At 45.6% G+C, this 18,745-nt stretch overlaps 1 protein-coding gene across 1 annotated transcript; it reads left to right on the forward strand.

The window, feature by feature from the left end:
* Positions 1 to 422: 422 nt before the first annotated feature.
* Positions 423 to 17,157, forward strand: gla (galactosidase, alpha). Its single transcript, XM_043705279.2, has 7 exons — positions 423 to 654; positions 2,669 to 2,843; positions 2,988 to 3,165; positions 6,312 to 6,403; positions 12,980 to 13,141; positions 13,444 to 13,641; positions 15,479 to 17,157. The coding sequence occupies exons 1-7, from the start codon at positions 428 to 430 to the stop codon at positions 15,803 to 15,805; spliced, it is 1,359 nt and encodes a 452-aa protein (XP_043561214.2). The 5' UTR covers positions 423 to 427; the 3' UTR covers positions 15,806 to 17,157.
* Positions 17,158 to 18,745: the final 1,588 nt, after the last annotated feature.

The raw sequence follows: 18,745 nt of genomic DNA on the forward strand, positions 1-18,745 counted from the left end.
GTTAGGATATCTGATCGGCAGGGATGAATTTGACCGAAGGGTCTGTTTTCGTGCTGTACATCTCAGTGACACTTCCTCCTGAAAAAGGTTGAAATATCTCTTGAACTCTTTCTCTGGGAAGTGCCCTCTCACACTCCGTCGAGAAATTGCTCCTCTCACTGTCACTCAGTCTGCTCTCTCTCTCTCTGTGTGAATTGACCTCATCCCTCTGAAAGTTGACCTTCTCTCTGAGAATTGCCCCCTTCCCCCTCACTGTGCATGGTCCCTCTCTCTCTGGAGAGTGCACGGCTCTCCAGCTCAATAGTCACGGAAGTGCAAACACAGCCGACCCTGCTAGTAAGCTCCGCCCTATGCGTGCTCGGATTGGCTGGATGGTGGCAGGGGCGGGCTGTGATTGGTGCTCTATAGTCAGGCGTGCCCGGCAGCGATGCGGAAGACGGAGTGGCTTCAGTCCCAGTCTCAGATGCAGAGACAGAGAGAGATGGCCCGCGGATATGTGCTTCTGCTCCCGCTGCTGATCGTCGTGCTCACACTGGCCACGGGTGTCTCTAGCCTCGACAATGGCCTCGCCGTTACCCCCACCATGGGCTGGCTCCACTGGGAGAGGTTCCTCTGCAATGTCGACTGCGAGGAGGATCCACACAACTGTATCAAGTAAGAGATAGAGCGCGGCAGATACACCGAGGGAGTTTACCTGGAGCAAATCCGAGAGAGAGAGAGAGGGATCCAGAGGGAATTCACCTGGAGCAGGTCAGAGGGAGGGAGAGAGAGATCAAGGTACTCACCTAGTGCTGGTCACAGAGAGAGAGACAGATCGACGGGAGTTCACCTGGAACAGGTCAGAGAGAGGGAGAGGTGTGGAGGGTACTCACCGGAGTAGTTCAGAGAGAGAGAGATCAGGAGAGGTCAGAGAGAGGGGGGAGAAAGAGACCTGAGGGGCATGAGGAGAAACCTTTTATGTCGTGGCTGATTAGGATCTGGAATGAGTGTGGTGGAGAGGGATTTAATCATGGCTTTCAAAAGGGAATTGAAGAAGCCGCTGAAGAGAGTTTTGGGGTTACTAGAAAGGACTCGGGGATTTTTGGGTTTGTTCTTGCAGAGAGCCATTATGAACTGGACAGGCTATGTGGCTTTTTTTTTGTACTGTAATCGTTCCATGAAGTATGGAAAAAAAAGCATACCAAGCTATGCTGATAGGGTGAGTTAAAATAAGTTGGATGGCGGTTTGTGTGAAGCATTGTGCCATTTTCAATGTTTTTGACAACTTAAATGATTTAACTTTAGTGTCCAGTTTCCTCAATTCCTGTGCAGCACCCTGAGATGACCTGGCAAAAGGCACACCTATAAATGCAAGTCTTTTGTTTTGTTTTGTTTTAAACCCTCTTTGCATCCTCAGCCAGCTAAAAAATTGTGGAGTGAGTGCTGCATTCAATAATAGTTCTGAAAGGGCTAATGTTTTCTGTTAAGTTCTAATCAATCTGCTGTCTCAAAGTACTGGGGGGAGGATTGTGGGGGAGTAGAGGTAGAGGACTGGGGCGTTCTTGATCAAGACAGATTTGTTATCTTGGATTGCTTATCTAATGGCATCGTGGCTACTGGTCAATGTAATTAGCAATTATTACTATCACTCCACGCATCTTATCTGAGATGAATGCTCCTTGTTAAGGCTGGCCTGTGATCTATCCTATATCATTAATAATTATACCAGCCCTAAACAGCCTTGGGGGAGGGAATATGTGGTGTATACCTGTTTGTCTCAGACCTACATCAATTGGAACCACTAGTTCAGGGATGCATCATCATCCCTCCTGCTCTATGTCAACCACCCAGAGATCCAATATGACCAAGGAAGGGGTGATCAGAATTTGCAGGATGCTCTGTCATTAGGAACAGGTTAGATTAGATTAGATTACAGTGTGGAAACAGGCCCTTCGGACCAACAAGTCCACACCGACCCGCCGAAGCGAAACCCACCCTACATTTACCCCTTATCTAACACTACGGGCAATTTAGTATGGCCAATTCACCTGACCCTGCACATCTTTGGACTGTGGGAGGAAACCGGAGCACCCGGAGGAAACCCACGGAGGAGAACGTGCAAACTCCACACAGTCAGTCGCCTGAGGCGGGAATTGAACCCGGGTCTCTGGCGCTGTGAGGCAGCAGTGCTAACCACTGTGCCACCGTGCCGCCCACTAGAGATGATCATTGAAAGCAAATGGGCAGGGCCAGTTAAAAAAAAACAGGAGATTTTATCCACTCGATGTTTAAATGGCACCCACTGGGGGGAGAGGGGAGGCAGCATGGAAACCGTGGGAAGATGGAGATGTTCTAGGGGCCTGGAAAGTGAGGCTGCCCTCTCAGCAATTCTGACCCAGTCATCTGATGTAATTAAGTGCCCAAATGTGATGTTGGTTGGAAGAGGCTAGGATACAGGGAGAACCTTCTCTTCAGACAGTACCATGAAATCCCCCACATCTGTGTGAGAGGACACAGGCACCATGTTTAATGTTTCAGCTCATAGGTGGCACCTCTGGCGCAATGGCGATGCCTGATTGTTACACCGGTGTTTGAGCCAAACTTATGTCACACACTTTGTAGGGAGCCCTAGTAAGGTATCTGTTAGGGCCTTCGAAAAAAATGACTGTTCCCTTCTTATTCTGTGCAGTGAACAGCTCTACATGCAGATGGCTGACATCATGGCAGCAGAAGGCTGGAAGGATGTTGGCTACAGTTACGTTTGTATTGATGACTGTTGGCTCGCGAGCACACGGGATGCCAACCACCGGCTGCAGCCCGATCCCAAACGGTTCCCGAGTGGGATGAAGAAACTCGCAGACTATGTGAGTATGGCCTCTGCACACGTGTCTGTGTGAGAGAGAGAGAGAAGCCTGGCATGTGTAAATTCCCTATAATTCTCCACTGCCTTTACATAGGCTTGTAGATCATCGCAGTGACTTGTTTTGTCTATCCCCATCTTGGTGCAGGTCCATTCTAAAGGACTGAAGTTGGGCATCTATCAGGATGTGGGGACCTACACTTGTGCAGGGTACCCAGGCAGCTATGGCTACTATGAACTGGATGCTCAGACCTTTGCTGATTGGGGAGTGGACCTCCTGAAGTTTGATGGTTGCAACTTCATCAATTTGGACATCATGATTGAGGGTGAGTGAAGTCTTTATTCAAAATTACAGGACCAGTTTAAACACTTTCTTCTGCTAAATATTCTGTGCCTCCTTTGTCTGCCTAAGGTTGGAGACCATTCTCATTCATTTTTTCCCAATGTATTTATTGATAGGCTATGAACAATCCCTAATTGGCATTCACAAAGTGCAGAGCTACCTTCTTGAACCACTGCAAAATGGTTTACATAGAATCCCTGGAGTATGAAAGCAGGCCATTCAACCCATCAAGTCTATACTGACCCTCAGAAGAGCATCCCACTCAGACTGCCTGCCCCAATACCCTATCCCTGTAACCCTGCATTTTCCACAGCCAGTCCACCTAGCCTGAACATCTTTGGATAGTGAGAGAAAACCAGGACACCCAGATGAAACCGATGCAGACACGGGGAGAATGTGTAAACTCCCACACAGACAGTCATCCAAGGGTGGAATCGAACCTGTGTCCCTGGCACTGTGAGGCAGCAGTGCTAATCACTGTGCTGCCCATAAAGGTGGCAATGGTTTTATAAAGGTGTTGTAGGATATTGAACTCCAGACTGAACATAAGAACTAAGAGCAGGACGAGGTCACTCTGCCCCAGAAGCAGTTTACAAGTATTGTTCCAGGAATGAGGATAGATTGAAGCGATTGGAACCATTCTCGCTGACGAGGAGATCTGATGGGGGTGTCAAAATCATGAGTAGGCTGGATAGAATAGATGAGGAGAAGGTGTTCTTGCTTGTAAAGGACGAAGAATCAGAGGATAGAGTTTGAAAGTGATGTACAAATGAAGCAAAGGTGATGTAGAAAACAAATTTCACACAGTGAGTAGTTTGGATATGGAATGTGCTGCCTGGAAATGTGGTGGAGGTAGCTTCAACTGAGGTATTTAAAGAACAAAGAAAATTTACAGCCCAGGAACAGGCCCTTCGGCCCTCCGAGCCTGAGCCAATCCAAATCCACTGTCTAAACCTGTCGCCCAATTCCAAAGCATCCGTATCCCTCTGCTCCCTAACTACTCGTGCATCTGTCCAGACACCCCTTTCAAATGAATCTACCGTGCCTGCCTCTACTACCTCTGCTGGCAATGCGTTCCAGGCATCTTCCACCCTCTGTGTAAAGTACTTGCCATGTATATCCCCCTTAAACTTTTCACCTCTCACCTTGAACGTGTGACCTTTTTGTTATTGAATCCCTCACCCTGGGAAAAAGCTTATCTCTATCTACCCTATCTATACCCTTCATGATTTTGTAAACCTCCATCAGGTCCCTTCTCAATCTCTTTTTTTTCTAATGAAAACAATCCTAACCTACTCAACCTCTCTTCATAGCTAGCATCTTTCAAACCAAGCAACATCCTTGTAAATCTTCTCTGCACCGTCTCCAAAGCGTCCACATCCTTTTGGTAATGTGGCGACCTGAACTGGAATCAGTATTCTAAATGCGGCTGAACCAACGTCTTGTACAATTTTAACATGACTTGCCAGGTCTTATACTCAATACCCCGTCCAATGAAGGCAAGCATGCTCTATGCCTTCTTGATGACTCTGTCCACCTGTGCAGTCACCTTCAGAGTACGATGGACCTGAACTCCCAGATCTCTCTGCTCATCAACTTCTCCTAAGGCTGTTCCGTTTACTTTATAGTTTGCTCGAGAATTAGACTTCCCAAAATGCATCACCTCACATTTGCCTGGATTGAACTCCATCTGCCACTTTTCAGCCCAACTTTCCAGTCCAACTATATTCTCCTGTATTCGTTGATAGTCCCCTATGCTTTCTGCTACTCCACCAATCTTCATGTCATCTGCAAACTTACTGATCAGACCAACAGTGCCCTCTTCCAGATCATTTATGTCTATCACAAAAAACAATGGCCCCAGCACTGATCTCTGTGGAACACCACTGGTCACCTTTCTCCATTTCGAGAAACTCCCTTCAACTACTACTCTCTGTCTCCAGTTCCTCAACCAATTCTTTATCCATCGAGCTAGAACACCCTGCACACCATGTGACTTCACTTTCTCCATTAGTTTATCAAACCTTGTTTAAAAAGGCATTGTATGATTATTTGGATCAAAATAGTGTAAATGGTATGGGGGAATAAAGCGTGCGTAAAATTGGAAGTGTGACATTGTCTGCTTTGGACGAACTATGATAAAGCAAAATATTTATATATAAATAAGAGACTACGGATGTTGACAATGTGAAAAATTTGGGTGTCCTTTTCAATCAAATTAAACTGCAGATGCAAGAAGCAATTGGAAGTAAGTGGTGTCAGTCTTTATTTCAAGGGGATTGGAGTACAAGTACAAAGCCTTGCTGCAGTTGTATAGGGCTTTGATGCAGTCACCTTTAGGATACCATGTGCAACTTTGGTCTCCATCATCAAGCCAGGATAGTCTTGCATTGGAGATGTTTTAGCAAAGTTTCACCAGACTGATCCCAGATGGGAAGATTATCCTTTTTAATGAGGTGCTGAGTAAACCGACTGATATTAGAAGAAGTTTAGAAGATTTGGGGCAGCATGGTGGTTCAGTGGTTAGCACTGCTGCCTCACAGAATCAGGGTCCCAGGTTCGATTCCAGCTTTGGGCGACTGTCTGTGTGGAGTTTGCACATTCTCCCCGTATCTGCGTGGGTTTCCTCCGGGTGCTCCGGTTTCCTCCCACAGTCCAAAGATGTGCGAGTCAGATGAATTGGCCATGCAAAATTGCCCATAGTGTTAGGTGCATTAGTCAGAGGGGAAATGGGTCTGGGTGGGTTACACTTCGGTGGGTCGGTGTGGACTGGTTTGGCCGAAGGGCTTGTTTCTACACTGTAGGGATTCTAATTAAAAATTAGAAAATTCTGAGGAGACTTGAAAATATAAAGTCTGAAATGTTGGTTTTTCCTTGCTGGAGAGTCTGGTATCTGGATTAGTGGTGTCAGGATTAGGATTAGGTCGGTCATTTCATACAGAGTTGAAGAGCAATTTCTTCACTCAGCTTGTAAAACCTTGGAATTCTTTAGTTGCTTTGTTACTGAATGTTTTTTTTTGGACCTCTGTTAGTGGTTTGGAGATATTGGCTGTGGGAATGAATTTAATATAGAAGTTCAGCTGTGTTGTAATTAAAATATTTAACCCGATGATTTGTCTGACTTTACAGGTTACAAGAACATGTCGCTGGCCTTGAATAAGACTGGGAGAGATATTGTATACTCCTGCGAGTGGCCTTTCTACCTGTGGCCTTTCAAGGAGGTACTGTCCACCTGCCATGATTAGCATCTTCCTTACTGTCCTTCACTGTATATAAGCAATCAATGTACATGGCATTTCCACCATGTAATCTCACTGAAATTGTTAAAACACACCCAAATTCCTATGAACATAGTACCATGAAGTTATTCAGCCCCTCGAGTCAATCCAGTAGGAACACTGAATCCTCTGAGACAATATATTTACTCATTATTGGAATATAGGAAATGCTGGCCAGGTCATCATTTGTATCCTTAGAAAGGTGGTGGAGATTGCCTTCTTGAATCCATTTTGATGTAGTCACCTCAACGATGCTGTTAGGGAGGGAGCTCCAGCAATAGTTATGCCCCTTCTTCTGGTCACTCTCTCTAAAGGAAAAGTTTCTATTTGCCCCTTGGAATCATTTTAACATTGCAAGCATGACCATTAAATTATGCTTCAACCTTGAGTAAGAATCAGCTGAGTTTATGTGATTTAAGTTTAAAGATTTTTGTGGCAAGTGTGGTAACATTGAGTCAGACAACTTTGTGGTTAGACCATGCTGAACAGATTGTGCCTTTTATTTGGGTGGCACAATGGTTCAGCGGTTAGCACTGCTGTCTCTCAGCGGCAGGGATCTGAGTTCAATGCTAGCCTCAGGCAACTGTCTTGTGTGGAGTTCGCACATTCTCCCCGTGTCTGCGTGGGTTTTTGTGGGTGCTCTGGTTTCCTTGCACAATTCAATGATGTGCAGGTTAGGCGGATTGGCCGTGCTAAATTGCCCATAATGTTCATGGATGTGTAAATTAGGTGCAAATGTAGAGTAATAGGGTAAGGGGATGGGTCTGGGTGGCTTACTCTTCAGAGGGTCGGTGTGGACTTGTTGGGCCAAATGGCCTGTTTTCACACTATTGGGATTGTATGATAAGCACCTGAATATGCAAGGAATGGAAGGATATGGACCATGAGCAGGCAGAAGAGATTAGTTTAATCTGGCATCATGTTCTGTACAGTTCTATGTTCTGTATGTTTTACATATTCCTCCAGATGACAGGGAGAATAGCTAGAATAACAGAGGTGGTTGTATTTGTTGGAGGATGGGAATATGGGCAGGATCTTGCTGTTGATTGATCAGGCTATTGTGTTTGCAATACCACACGATTCTAAACTGTTGTCTTGGGGAAGCAGGCAACAGCAGCCAACATAACAGAGCAGGAAGGTCAAACACAGGAAATCAAACAAGTTGGTTATTGTCTCTCACATTCACCTTAAACCACCACATCCAATGGTCTGACTCTAGGCTTATCATCTGTCAAACCTGAGTAAACAAGGAGTTTCAGGGAAAATGAGGAGATTGAGTAACACTAGAGTGTTTCCAATGTCAGTGGGACCCTCCATTGGTGATATTTGACTACCTTTGTCCAACATCCCACCACTGTTCAATCTACACACTCCATCAACCAGCACATGTACGAACCTGTCACAAACAACAGCCTAACCAGCAGTAAGATTCTGCCTGTTTTCCCACCTTCAATGATATATAAATGCTTCTTTCACATGCCCCAATCATTCCTCCGCAAGATGGGGAGCATTCTGTGTTCAGAGCTAAGATTGACACGTACCAGTGACCATAGTTCTATTAATTTTAAAATAGTACGGAGAGGGACAAAACTAGCCCACAAGTTCAAGTTCTAAACTGGGGCAAGGTGAATTTTGATGGAATTAGACAAGAGCTCGCAGGGGTTGGTTGGAGTATTTGTTTGCAGGAAAAGGGACCTCTGACAAGTGGGAGCCTTTAAAAGTGTGGTAGTTAGAATTCAAAGTCCATATGTTCCTGTAATAAGGAGGCATGGCTCAGGTACAGACCGCTGGGATCAAGGGAGTTTCTGGAAGTATATAGGGGATACAGGAATCATAGAGTCATAGAGATGTACAGCATGGAAACAGACCCTTCAGTCCAACCTGTCCATGCCGACCAGATATCCCAATCCAATCTAGTCCCACCTGCCAGCACCCGGCCCATATCCCTCCAAATCCATCCTATGATATACCCATCATCCTATTCATATACCCATCCAAATGCATCTTAAATGTTGCAATTGTACCAGCCTCCACCACATCCTCTGGCAGCTCATTCCATGCACGTAAGACCCTCTGCATGAAAAAGTTGCCCCTTAGGTCCCTTTTATATCTTTCCCGTCTCACCCTAAACCTATGTTTTCTAGTTCTGGACATCCTGACCCCAAGGAAACGACTTTATCTATTTACCTTATCCATGCCCCTCATAATTTTGTAAACCTCTATAAGATCACCCTTCAGCCTCCGACGCTCCAGGAAAAACAGCCCCAGCCTGTTCAGCCTCTCTCTATAGCTCAAATCCTCCAACCCTGGCAACATCCTTGTAAATCTTTTCTGAACCCTTTTAAGTTTCACAACATCTTTCCGATTGGAAGGAAACCAGAATTGCACACAATATTCCAACAGTGGCCAAACCAATGTCCAGTACAGCTGCAACATGACCTCCCAACTCCTGTACTCAATAAAGGAAAGTATGCCAAACGCTGCCTTCACTATCAAATCTACATGTGGCTCCACTTTCAAGGAGCTATGAACCTGCACTCCAAGGTCTCTTTGTTCAGCAACACTCCCTAGGACCTTACCATTAAGTTATAAATCCTGCTAAGATTTTCTTTCCCAGCACCTCGCATTTATCTGAATTAAACTCCATCTGCCACTTCTCAGCCCATTGGTCCATCTTGCTCACTGAGCTGGTGGGCTTAGTTTCAAACATTTCATCACCATGCTAAGTGACATTATCAATGAGTCTTCAGTGAAGAGTTGGCGTTCTGTGCCACTTGCTATTTATGTGTCTTTATCTGTTGTGGTGAGTGCTATCATTTACGGTTCTGTTTCTGAGACGTTGGTAAATGGGATCCAAATCCAGGTGTTTGTTAATGGAGTTCTGGTTTGAATGCCAGGCCTGTAGGAATTCCTGCTTGTGACTTTGAAGAGGAAATCATGAGGGCAAAAAGGGGGCACGAGATAGCCTTGGCTGAGAAGATTAGGGTAAATGCAAAGCGGTTCTTTGAGTATATTAAAGGAAAAAGAAAGACTGGAGAGAGAACAGGACCCCACAAGGACCACAGTGGACAAGTATGTGTAGAACCGCAGGAGGTAAGTGAGGTACTCAATTAATATTTTTCCTCTGTATTTATCATGGAGATAGCCATGAAGACCTGGGGACTTGGAGAGGTTAGTGGTGATATCTTGGAGACAGTCCATATCACAGCAGAGGAGGTGTTGGGCGTATTAGAATGTATAATCGCGGATAAATCTCCTGTTCCTGACCAGATATATCCAAGAACCCTGCAAGAGTCTAAAGAAGAAATTGTAGGGGGCCTGGCTGATATTTTTGCAATGGGGTGAGATCTTGGAGGACTGGAGTGTAGTGAATGTTGTGCCCCTTTTCAAGGGATGCAAAGAAAAACCTGGCAACTGTAGACCAGTAAGCCTAACATCTGTGGTAGGTAAGTTACTTGAGAGATAAAATATACATACATTTGGACAGACCTCTCCGCCCCCACCCCACTCCGGCCCATCACCCTCACCTTGACCTCCTTCCACCTATCGCATTTCCAACGCCTCCCCCTCCCCCAGGTCCCTCCTCCCTACCTTTTATCTTAGCCTGCTTGGCACACCCTCCTCATTCCTGAAAAAGGGCTTATGCCCGAAACATCAATTCTCCTGTTCCTTGGATGCTGCCTGACCTGCTGTGCTTTTCCAGGAACACATTTTCAGCACAGACAGGGTTTAATCAGGAATAGTCAGCGTGGTTTTGTGCATGGGAGTTGATGCTACACAAATTTGTTGGGAGTTCATTGATGAAGTGACCAGGAAGGTGGTTGAGGGCAGGACAGTAGACGTAGTCTGTATGGATTTCAGTAAGGCCTTTGATAAGGTAGCAGGCTGCTCTGAAAGGTTAGATTGCATGGAATCCAGGGAGAGCTGGCAAGTTGTTTAGGATGGTCGGAAACAAAGGGTAATAGTGGAAGGATGCTTGTCGGACTGGAGGCCTGTGACTAGTGCTGTGCCTCGGGTCGGTGCTGGCTCCATTGCTGTTAGTTATCTATGTCAGTGGTTTGGATGAGAATGTACGAGGCATGATTAGTAAGTTTGCAGATGACACTAAAATAGGGAGTATTGTGGACAGTGAGGAAGGTTCAGAAATTGCAGTAGGACCTTGATCAGCTGAGGAAGTGGGCCAAGAAATGGAAAATTGAGTTTAATATAGATAAGTGTGAGTTCTTCCATTTTGTAACGTCAAATCAAAGTAGAAATTTCAGGGTGAATGGTAAGGCCTTCAGGAGTGTAGTGAAACATAGGGACCTTGGAGTTCGGATGCACGGTTCTCCGAAGGTGGAATCACAGGTAGACAGGGCAGTGAAGAAGGCTTTTGGTACACTGGTCTTCATCAGTCAGGGCACTGAGTATAGAAATTGGGAAGTTATGTTGCAGTTGTACAGGATGTTTGTTGAGGCTGCACTTGGAGTATTGTGTTCAGTTTTGGTCACCTTGTTATTGGAAGGATGTTATTAAACTGGAAAGAGTGCAGAAGAAATTTACAAGGATGTTGCCAGGACTCAAGGGTCTGAGTTATGGGGAGAGGTTGGACAAGCTAGGACTGTTTTCTTTAGAGCGTAGGAGACTGAGGGGGGGGATCTTATATAAGTGTATAAGACCATGAGAGGCATGGATAGGGTGAATATACTCTGTCTTTTTCCCAGAGTTGAGGAATGGAGAACTGGAGGGCATCAGTTTCAGGTGAGAGGGGAAAGAATAAAAGGGAACCTGAGAGGCAACTTTTTTTTACACAGAGTGGGATGCATATGGAATGAGCTGCGAGCAGAAGTGGTTGAGGTGGGTACATTAACAACATGGATAGGAAAGGATTCGAAGGATAACGGCCATTTGCAGGGAAATAGGGCTAGTGTGGATGGACATTTTGGTTGACGTGGACCAGTTTGGGCTGATGGACCTGTCTCCCTGCTATAGGACTCTTGACTGTATACTGAATTGCAGGGAGCCATTTTCAAACAACGTTCTTTATACCTTCCCAAGAGAGAGAGCAAAGTGCTCAGCAATTACAGTATAGAGTCTGGTGCTTAAAATACCAAGGCCTCTCAGGTCTTTTAAGGAACTCCTTTAAGACTTTTAAGAGATAGGAGCAGAACTGGGCCCTGTGGCTCATTGAGTATGCTTCATCATTTAATCATGGCTGTTATGTTTCTCAACCCCATTCTCCTGCTTTCTCCCTTGCTAATCAAAAACCTACTGATATCTCTGTCTTAAAGACAATCAATGACTTGGCCTCCACAGCCTCCTGCAGCAATGAGTTCCACAGATTCACCACCCTCTGGCTGAATCAATTCCTCCTCATTTCAGTTCTCAAGGATTGTCCGTTCATTCTGAGGCTGTGCCCTTGGGTCCTGGGCTCTGCCATGAGTGGAAACATTTTCTCCATGTCCACTGTATTTCAGTGTTCTGTAAGTTTCAATCAGATCCCATCTGATCCTCCATTTGACTACAGACCCAGAGTCCTCAACCTCTTCTCATATGACAAGCCCTTCACCCCTTTTACATAGCAAACTTTACCGGATGATACTGTTAAATTTACTTTGATTTTTATACAATTTGTTCCCTCAATTGAACCATCTGAGCTTTTAATTATTAATAAACTCATAGAACCATTGGCAATTCAGTTTTACAATCTAAGAGCTTTTAGTACAGATTTCTAGAGCTAGAATCTAATTCACAATTAAATAAAAATGTGGATTGCTGACTCTTAGTTAAAAAGCTGGCCATTTGTGCTTTCAGCCATCCAAGCAGCGCAATGTGTTCCTTCTGTATTCTTACTGATCATGCAACCATTTCACAAATTTGCACTGTTGAGATTGGTATTGATGCTACTACCATTTGGTGGGAGGTTCAACACTCGTGTTTGATGCTGAAAGATCAGGTTAGATTACTTACAGTGTGGAAACAGGCCCTTCGGCCCAACAAGTCCACACCGACCTTCGGAAAGAGCAACCCACCCAGACCCATTCCCCTACATTTACCTCTTCACCTAACACTACAGGCAATTTAGCATGGTTAATTCACCTAACCTGCACATCTTTGGACTGTGGGAGGAAACCGGAGCACCCGGAGGAAACCCATGCAGACACGGGGAGAAAGTGCAAACTCCTTACAGTCACCCGAGGCTGGAATTGAACCCGGGTCTCTGGCGCTGTGAGGCAGCAGTGCTAACCACTGTGCCACCCAAGGGAGTTTTACTCTGTATTTAATCCCATTGTGTACTTATCTGGAAAATGGAGACAATGCAGGAGAAATGCTCTGTGCAGCTTCTCTCAATGATCGTGTTCTTTAGCTGTTTGAACTGTCTGATGTGTCTTGCCCATAACCTGGATGGGCTTATCTAACTGTGCATTGAGGGTCCTGCTGCGAGAGTCAGCACATCAGTTTACATTGAAGACATGAGCTTATTTTGAGAATGATTCTGAACTTGAATTTATTAGGAAATTTTTCTTCTTGTTTTCTCAGCCCAATTACACAGATATTAAGAAATATTGCAACCACTGGAGGAACTATGGTGACATTGATGATTCATGGGGATCTGTGAAAACCATCATAGATTGGACAGCCAACCACCAGAATCTCATTGCCCCAGTAGCGGGTCCTGGAGGCTGGAATGACCCTGATATGGTAGGTGTTCCTGACAGCATGACTTTGTCTGGTTGCTGGGTAGAAAGTCAGGACTTCAATGGATTCTGACCTTTGGGTTATTGTCCCCAATCGCAATGGGACCCAGATCTTTTTGTTTGGATCAGGTGCAGGCACACCCCTGCTATCTGGGCCCCATCACATCTTCCTACTCATTATACCCAACTCCACCCTGAGTCAGACTTTCCTTGTTTAGTGGTCAGATTTGGGATCCATGCCTCCTTTACTGATTGCAGAATTTCTCTGGGTTTCAGGGTGTGACCATGCTATGTTTGTTCTTTCAGTTGGTGATTGGTAACTTTGGGTTAAGCAGAGACCAGCAGATGACCCAGATGGCACTCTGGGCTATCATGGCAGCTCCACTCTTGATGTCGAACGATCTGCGGAACATCGACGCAGATTCCAAGGCTTTACTTCAGAACCGATACGTGATCGCCATCAACCAGGATCCTCTGGGTGTTCAGGGCCAGCGAGTCAGCAAAGTGAGTAACACACTACCCCTCGATTCCTTGGAACTTTGTGTTGTACTGGGACATGCATGTGTATGGAAACTGAATCAAGGAACAGCATCTACTGTAATCAGTCGGTCCTGGTTCAATATCTGATCAACTCTTGGGATTGTTATAAGACGTACGCCTGGTGAAGTAAAGTGAGGACCGTGTATGGGAGAGGGAAGGAAACATGAGTGTTAAGAGTTTTTTTAAAAATTCATTCATTGGATGTGGGTGACACTAGCGAGGGCATTTATTGCCCATTCCTAATCAGCCAGAGTCAATCACAAGCCTGTGGGTCTGGAGTCACATGTAGGCCAGACGAGGCAAGGACAGCAGTTTCCTTCACAAAAGTCACAAACGCCAGATGGATTTTCTTAAAGGATTAACAATGGTTTCATGGTCACCATTGGACTCTTTATTCCAGTTTAGTTTTCAACTGAATTCAAATTCTATTATCTGCCACTGGCAGTATTCGAATCCAGAATATTATCTGACATTTTGGATTGATACTCAGTGAAAGAATACCTCTAGGCCATCGCTGCCAAAAGGGATGGTTGTGTTCCACAATGGGTGGGTGAAGGTTGTGTGTTTGGGGTAGAACAAATCCTGTTGATGATGATAGTCAAAAAGGGTGGCACTGGAAAAGCCACAGCCGGTCAGGCAGCATTCAAGGAGCAGGAAAGTCAACATTGTGGGCATAAACTCTCATCAGGAATGTGGAGGGGGATAAGAGATAAATAGGGGTTTGGGCTGGGGTGAAGATAAGTGGGAAGGCAACAGGTGGGTGCAGGGAGGGGTAACGGTGATTGGTGGGAAGGAAGATAGGTCAAGAGGGCGGTGGCAAGTTGGAGGGTTGAATCCTGGATGAGTTTCGGGGCTGGAGAAGGGAGATTTGGAAACTAGTGAAGTTGATGCAGTGTGGTTGAAGGGGCCCAAGGTGGAAGATGTAGCGTCCTTCCTTCTTGGCAACTGGCCTTGCTTTGGCAGTGGAGGCAGCCCAGGACTTGCATGTCCTTGGGGGAGTGGGAGGGGGAGTTTAAGTGGTTGGCCACAGGGCCGTGGGGATGTTTGATGCCTGTGTCCCAGAGATATTCCCTGAAACACTCCACGAGTTGGCAGGGAGACAGGATGATAACTCGTAGAGTGTTTCAGAGAATATCTCTGGGGCACACGCATCAAACAACCCCATTACCCTGTGGCTGAGTACTTCAACTCCTCCTCTTCCCACTCTGCCAAGGACATGCAAGTCCTGGGCCTCCTTCACTGTCAACTGGAGGAAGACCGCCTCATCATCCAACTTGGGACCCTTCAACCACAGTATCACCGCTGACTTCACCAGTTTCCAAATCTCCCCTTCTCCAACCTCACCCCAGATCCAACCCTTCAGGTCGGCACCACTCTCTTGACCTGTCCACCTATCACAATTACCTCCCCAACTGCACCCTTCCCCCAGTCCTATTTATCTTTCCTCATCCCCCTCCCCATTTCTAATGAAGGCTTATGTCCAAAATGTCGACTCTCCTGCTCCTCAGAAGCTGTCTAACCTGCTGTACTTTTCCAGCACCACCCTTTTCGACTCGGACTCTCCAGCAGTTGCAGTCCTCACTTTCTCCTAGTCCCTGATAATAACCTGAATTGATGAGGGGCTGGCTAATGGAACAGTTCTCACTGGAAAATTGTGATTCTATTGCAAAATAACATCAACCATGGCCCCACTTGGATATTGCATTGCTGTATGATTGTGTGTGTGTGAGAGAGAGAGAGAAGCAAAGTTTGGAAATATCTCAGCATTTAGTCTATTTCATGGCTTCTTTCCCTCCTTCAGCTACGTAACTTTGAGCTGTGGTCTCGGCCCCTGGCAGGCGGAGGATTTGCATACGCTGTTGTCAATCGGGCAGAGATTGGAAGCCCACAGAAATTTTCCATCGTTGTTTTCAGCCTGGACTCCGGCAAGGCCTGCCAGAAGGAGTGCCTTGTCACACAGATCCTGCCAGCTTTCCGGTTCCAGGGTATCCACGTCCTGACCTCGGTGCTAGAGTTCTGGGTCAATCCTACTGGCACTGTCCTCTTCACTGTCTTCCCTCATAGCACTGGTTCCTCACGCAAGGTGGAAGCATTGAGGAGCAATGTGGACCGACGATCCAACCTGTGAACTGTTTCGCGACATCTTAACACATTGCTGTGCTCCTGGTTTTCAGAACCGTTTCAAAGACTTTGTCAAGCACATCAGAGTCGATCAATTCCACTATTGCACAGATTTCTCCTTTTTTGACCCCCATGTTCCTCATCCCTGTGTGGAGTTTGCACATTCTCCCCATGTCTGCGTGGGTTTCCTCCAGGTGCTCCGGTTTCCTCTCCCAGTCCAAAAATGTGCAGGTTAGGTGAATTGGCCATGCTAAATTGCCCGTAGTATTAGGTATGGGGGTAAATGTCGAGGAATGGGTCTGGGTGGGTTGCTCTTCGGAGGGTCGGTGTGGACTTGTTGGGCCAAAGGGCCTATTTCCATACTGTCAGTAATCTAATCCCAGTTGGGCCTTCCTGATTGCAATCCAAATTTTCATCAAACACATGCCCCATATTCCTCTAGCTCCTCCTGAATACTTGGCTTCCTCATCCTTGTTGTGTACCTTACACAACATCATAAATAAAGCATTTGTTACTGAACAGCAAGGAAGGGGCAGCAACAAATGCTTTCAAGCATGGGGGTGGAGGTGGAGGAGCAATGATGTTCGACCTGAGGAAGGGTGCGAGTTTTAATGTCACTTTGCCAGACCATGCCTTTCTAATGCTTTATGTAGACAGCCCCAGATATTAAACACTATACAGTGAGTAACCACTGAGTTAGGAAACTTCTACCTCAACTAAGTCCTGAGTGTTGGCCTGAAACTGGATGTCACTGAGGCCCCCACATCATCACTCCTCCAATCGATGAGCCAGAATACTCCCCAGGTTTTTCGTTGCACTCTAAACCTAACTCATTCATTTATTCTGCAAGACCAAACAGCTCTCCTTACCCAGGATATGAAGTCCAGAGCTAGCGTCAGTGCACTTGGGGTATTTTCAAACTCATGCTCTGGCATCTTCTGTCCAGTGATTCACCCCTTCCTGAACCAGAACAAAGGGCCGTGATGCTTTGTCCTTCCTTGTGGTTCTGTCATGTGAACAATTTATACTCTGAACATTCTCCTGTTGTTTGCACCTTCCTATTTTGTAGAATTGGAATCACCTAGGAGAATCGAGCCCATTATAGCCACTATCACTCCACCTGCACATCCAATTCTGGGTTACAGCAACTGCTCAGAATCAGCTCTGATAACTCAGGTCTCAGCTGCTGCATCAATTTGTAGATGGCTGTTCATTGAATTGAATGATTTGGGACAATCTATAGTTTTACGAGAAGATTTATTTTCTCAAATGTCATTTTGGTGATTTTAATTATGAATAGATGGCTCCTATAATAGGAATTTTAAATCTGTTTTATTAAACAATACAATCTCTACTCTTGCCTGGACTTAAGTTTTATTTTCTGAATACTGCCTCCTTTTTCAAGGGGGGGGCGTGTGGTGGAAGGGAAGAAATAAGACCAACTAAAGCAGTTTATCTCATTCTTACCAACAGTCCAGCACGCTAAGTTACTAAAATTCTGAAGCTTCCTCCTGTTCATGAACACCAAGTGCCCCACTGATGGTATACACATCTGTCAGGCAGAAAGTTATGGATTGGAGCATAATCTAAGCTAATTATTTAGTACAGGTCTCAACTTGAATTGATATCAGATATTGACACAAAACCTACTTTTCACCTCTCACCCTATGCTATGCTTCAACACTCCCACAAGCACCCCCACAGCTTAGCAATCCTCTTTCTTTACAGCCAGTTGAGTCTTAACTATTTCAAGTTAGCAAGATAGACACAGTCTTTTCAACTTGATCACTTCAAATATGTGATTATGTGGTTAAATTAACTAAACAGGCCTTTGTGGCATCAAAACAAGCCTCTAATCAAACTGGTATGTGACCACCATTTGAGGTTAAAGTTCCGTATATGGTGGCGGCTGCAGAACAGGTCAGATGCAACTGTTCCTGCAGCAGGCAAATTTAGTTGTAGTGTTTTTCACCTAACAGGGGCAACACCAAGTAACTCACTGGCTGTGATGGTGTGATAGGCACTGTAGAAATGCAAACTCAAAGAAATGTTGACAGGGCATAGGATATCCATGGACAGACTAGCTTACTTCAATAGTCTAAATGCTGGAGAGGTTATTTGACTCTATTTGCTGTTTGCTGGACTTTTATCAGTAAAATCAAATAGAGCACTGCACAAGACACATCAGTCTGTCATATTTGACCATCTTTTCCAGGGATAATATAGTGCGTTTGTTCTATTGCAGTTGTGTGGTCACCTTGCAACACTGCTCTGCAGTTGACAAACAGCACCAGAATGGAGCAGCTGGTCACAAAATGCCACTTCAGCAGCATCTCTGCCCCAAGCAAGTCTGCAACCAGATTCCTCTAACAATAATAATACAATCATACACTAAGCAAGATGATGATAATGCCCTTCTTCACAAACTACTAGAGGTGGGTTTCCCAGATCCTGTTTCTGGATTAGTGGTGCTGGAAGAGCATAGCGGTACAGGCAGCATCCGAGGAGCAGTAAAATCGACGTTTCGGGCAAAAGCCCTTCATCAGGAATAAAGGCAGAGAGCCTGAAGCGTGGAGAGATAAGCTGGTGGGGGTGGGGAGAAAGTAGCATAGAGTACAATAGGTGAGTGGGGGAGGAGATGAAGATGATAGGTCGGGGGTGGGGGGAGTGGATAGGTGGAAAAGAAGATAGGCAGGTAGGACAAGTCATGGGGACAGTGCTGAGCTGGAAGCTTGGAACTAGGGTGAGGTGGGGGAAGGGAAAATGAGGAAACTGTTGAAGTCCACATTGATGCCCAGATCCTGCATTGAACCCCTTGTTTGTTGGAGAACCTCAACACCAAGACCCCTTCCAAATCCAGAAACACAAATTCCCTGTTTTCTCCACAGAGCAAGCAAGTAAATATCTTCCACACAGGGAACAGGGCTCAGCTCAAGCTTATTCAATG

The sequence above is a fragment of the Chiloscyllium plagiosum genome, unplaced genomic scaffold (assembly GCF_037043375.1).
Source record: "Chiloscyllium plagiosum isolate Xiang-an unplaced genomic scaffold, Cpla_swu_hap1 HiC_scaffold_11, whole genome shotgun sequence".
NCBI lineage: Eukaryota > Metazoa > Chordata > Chondrichthyes > Orectolobiformes > Hemiscylliidae > Chiloscyllium > Chiloscyllium plagiosum.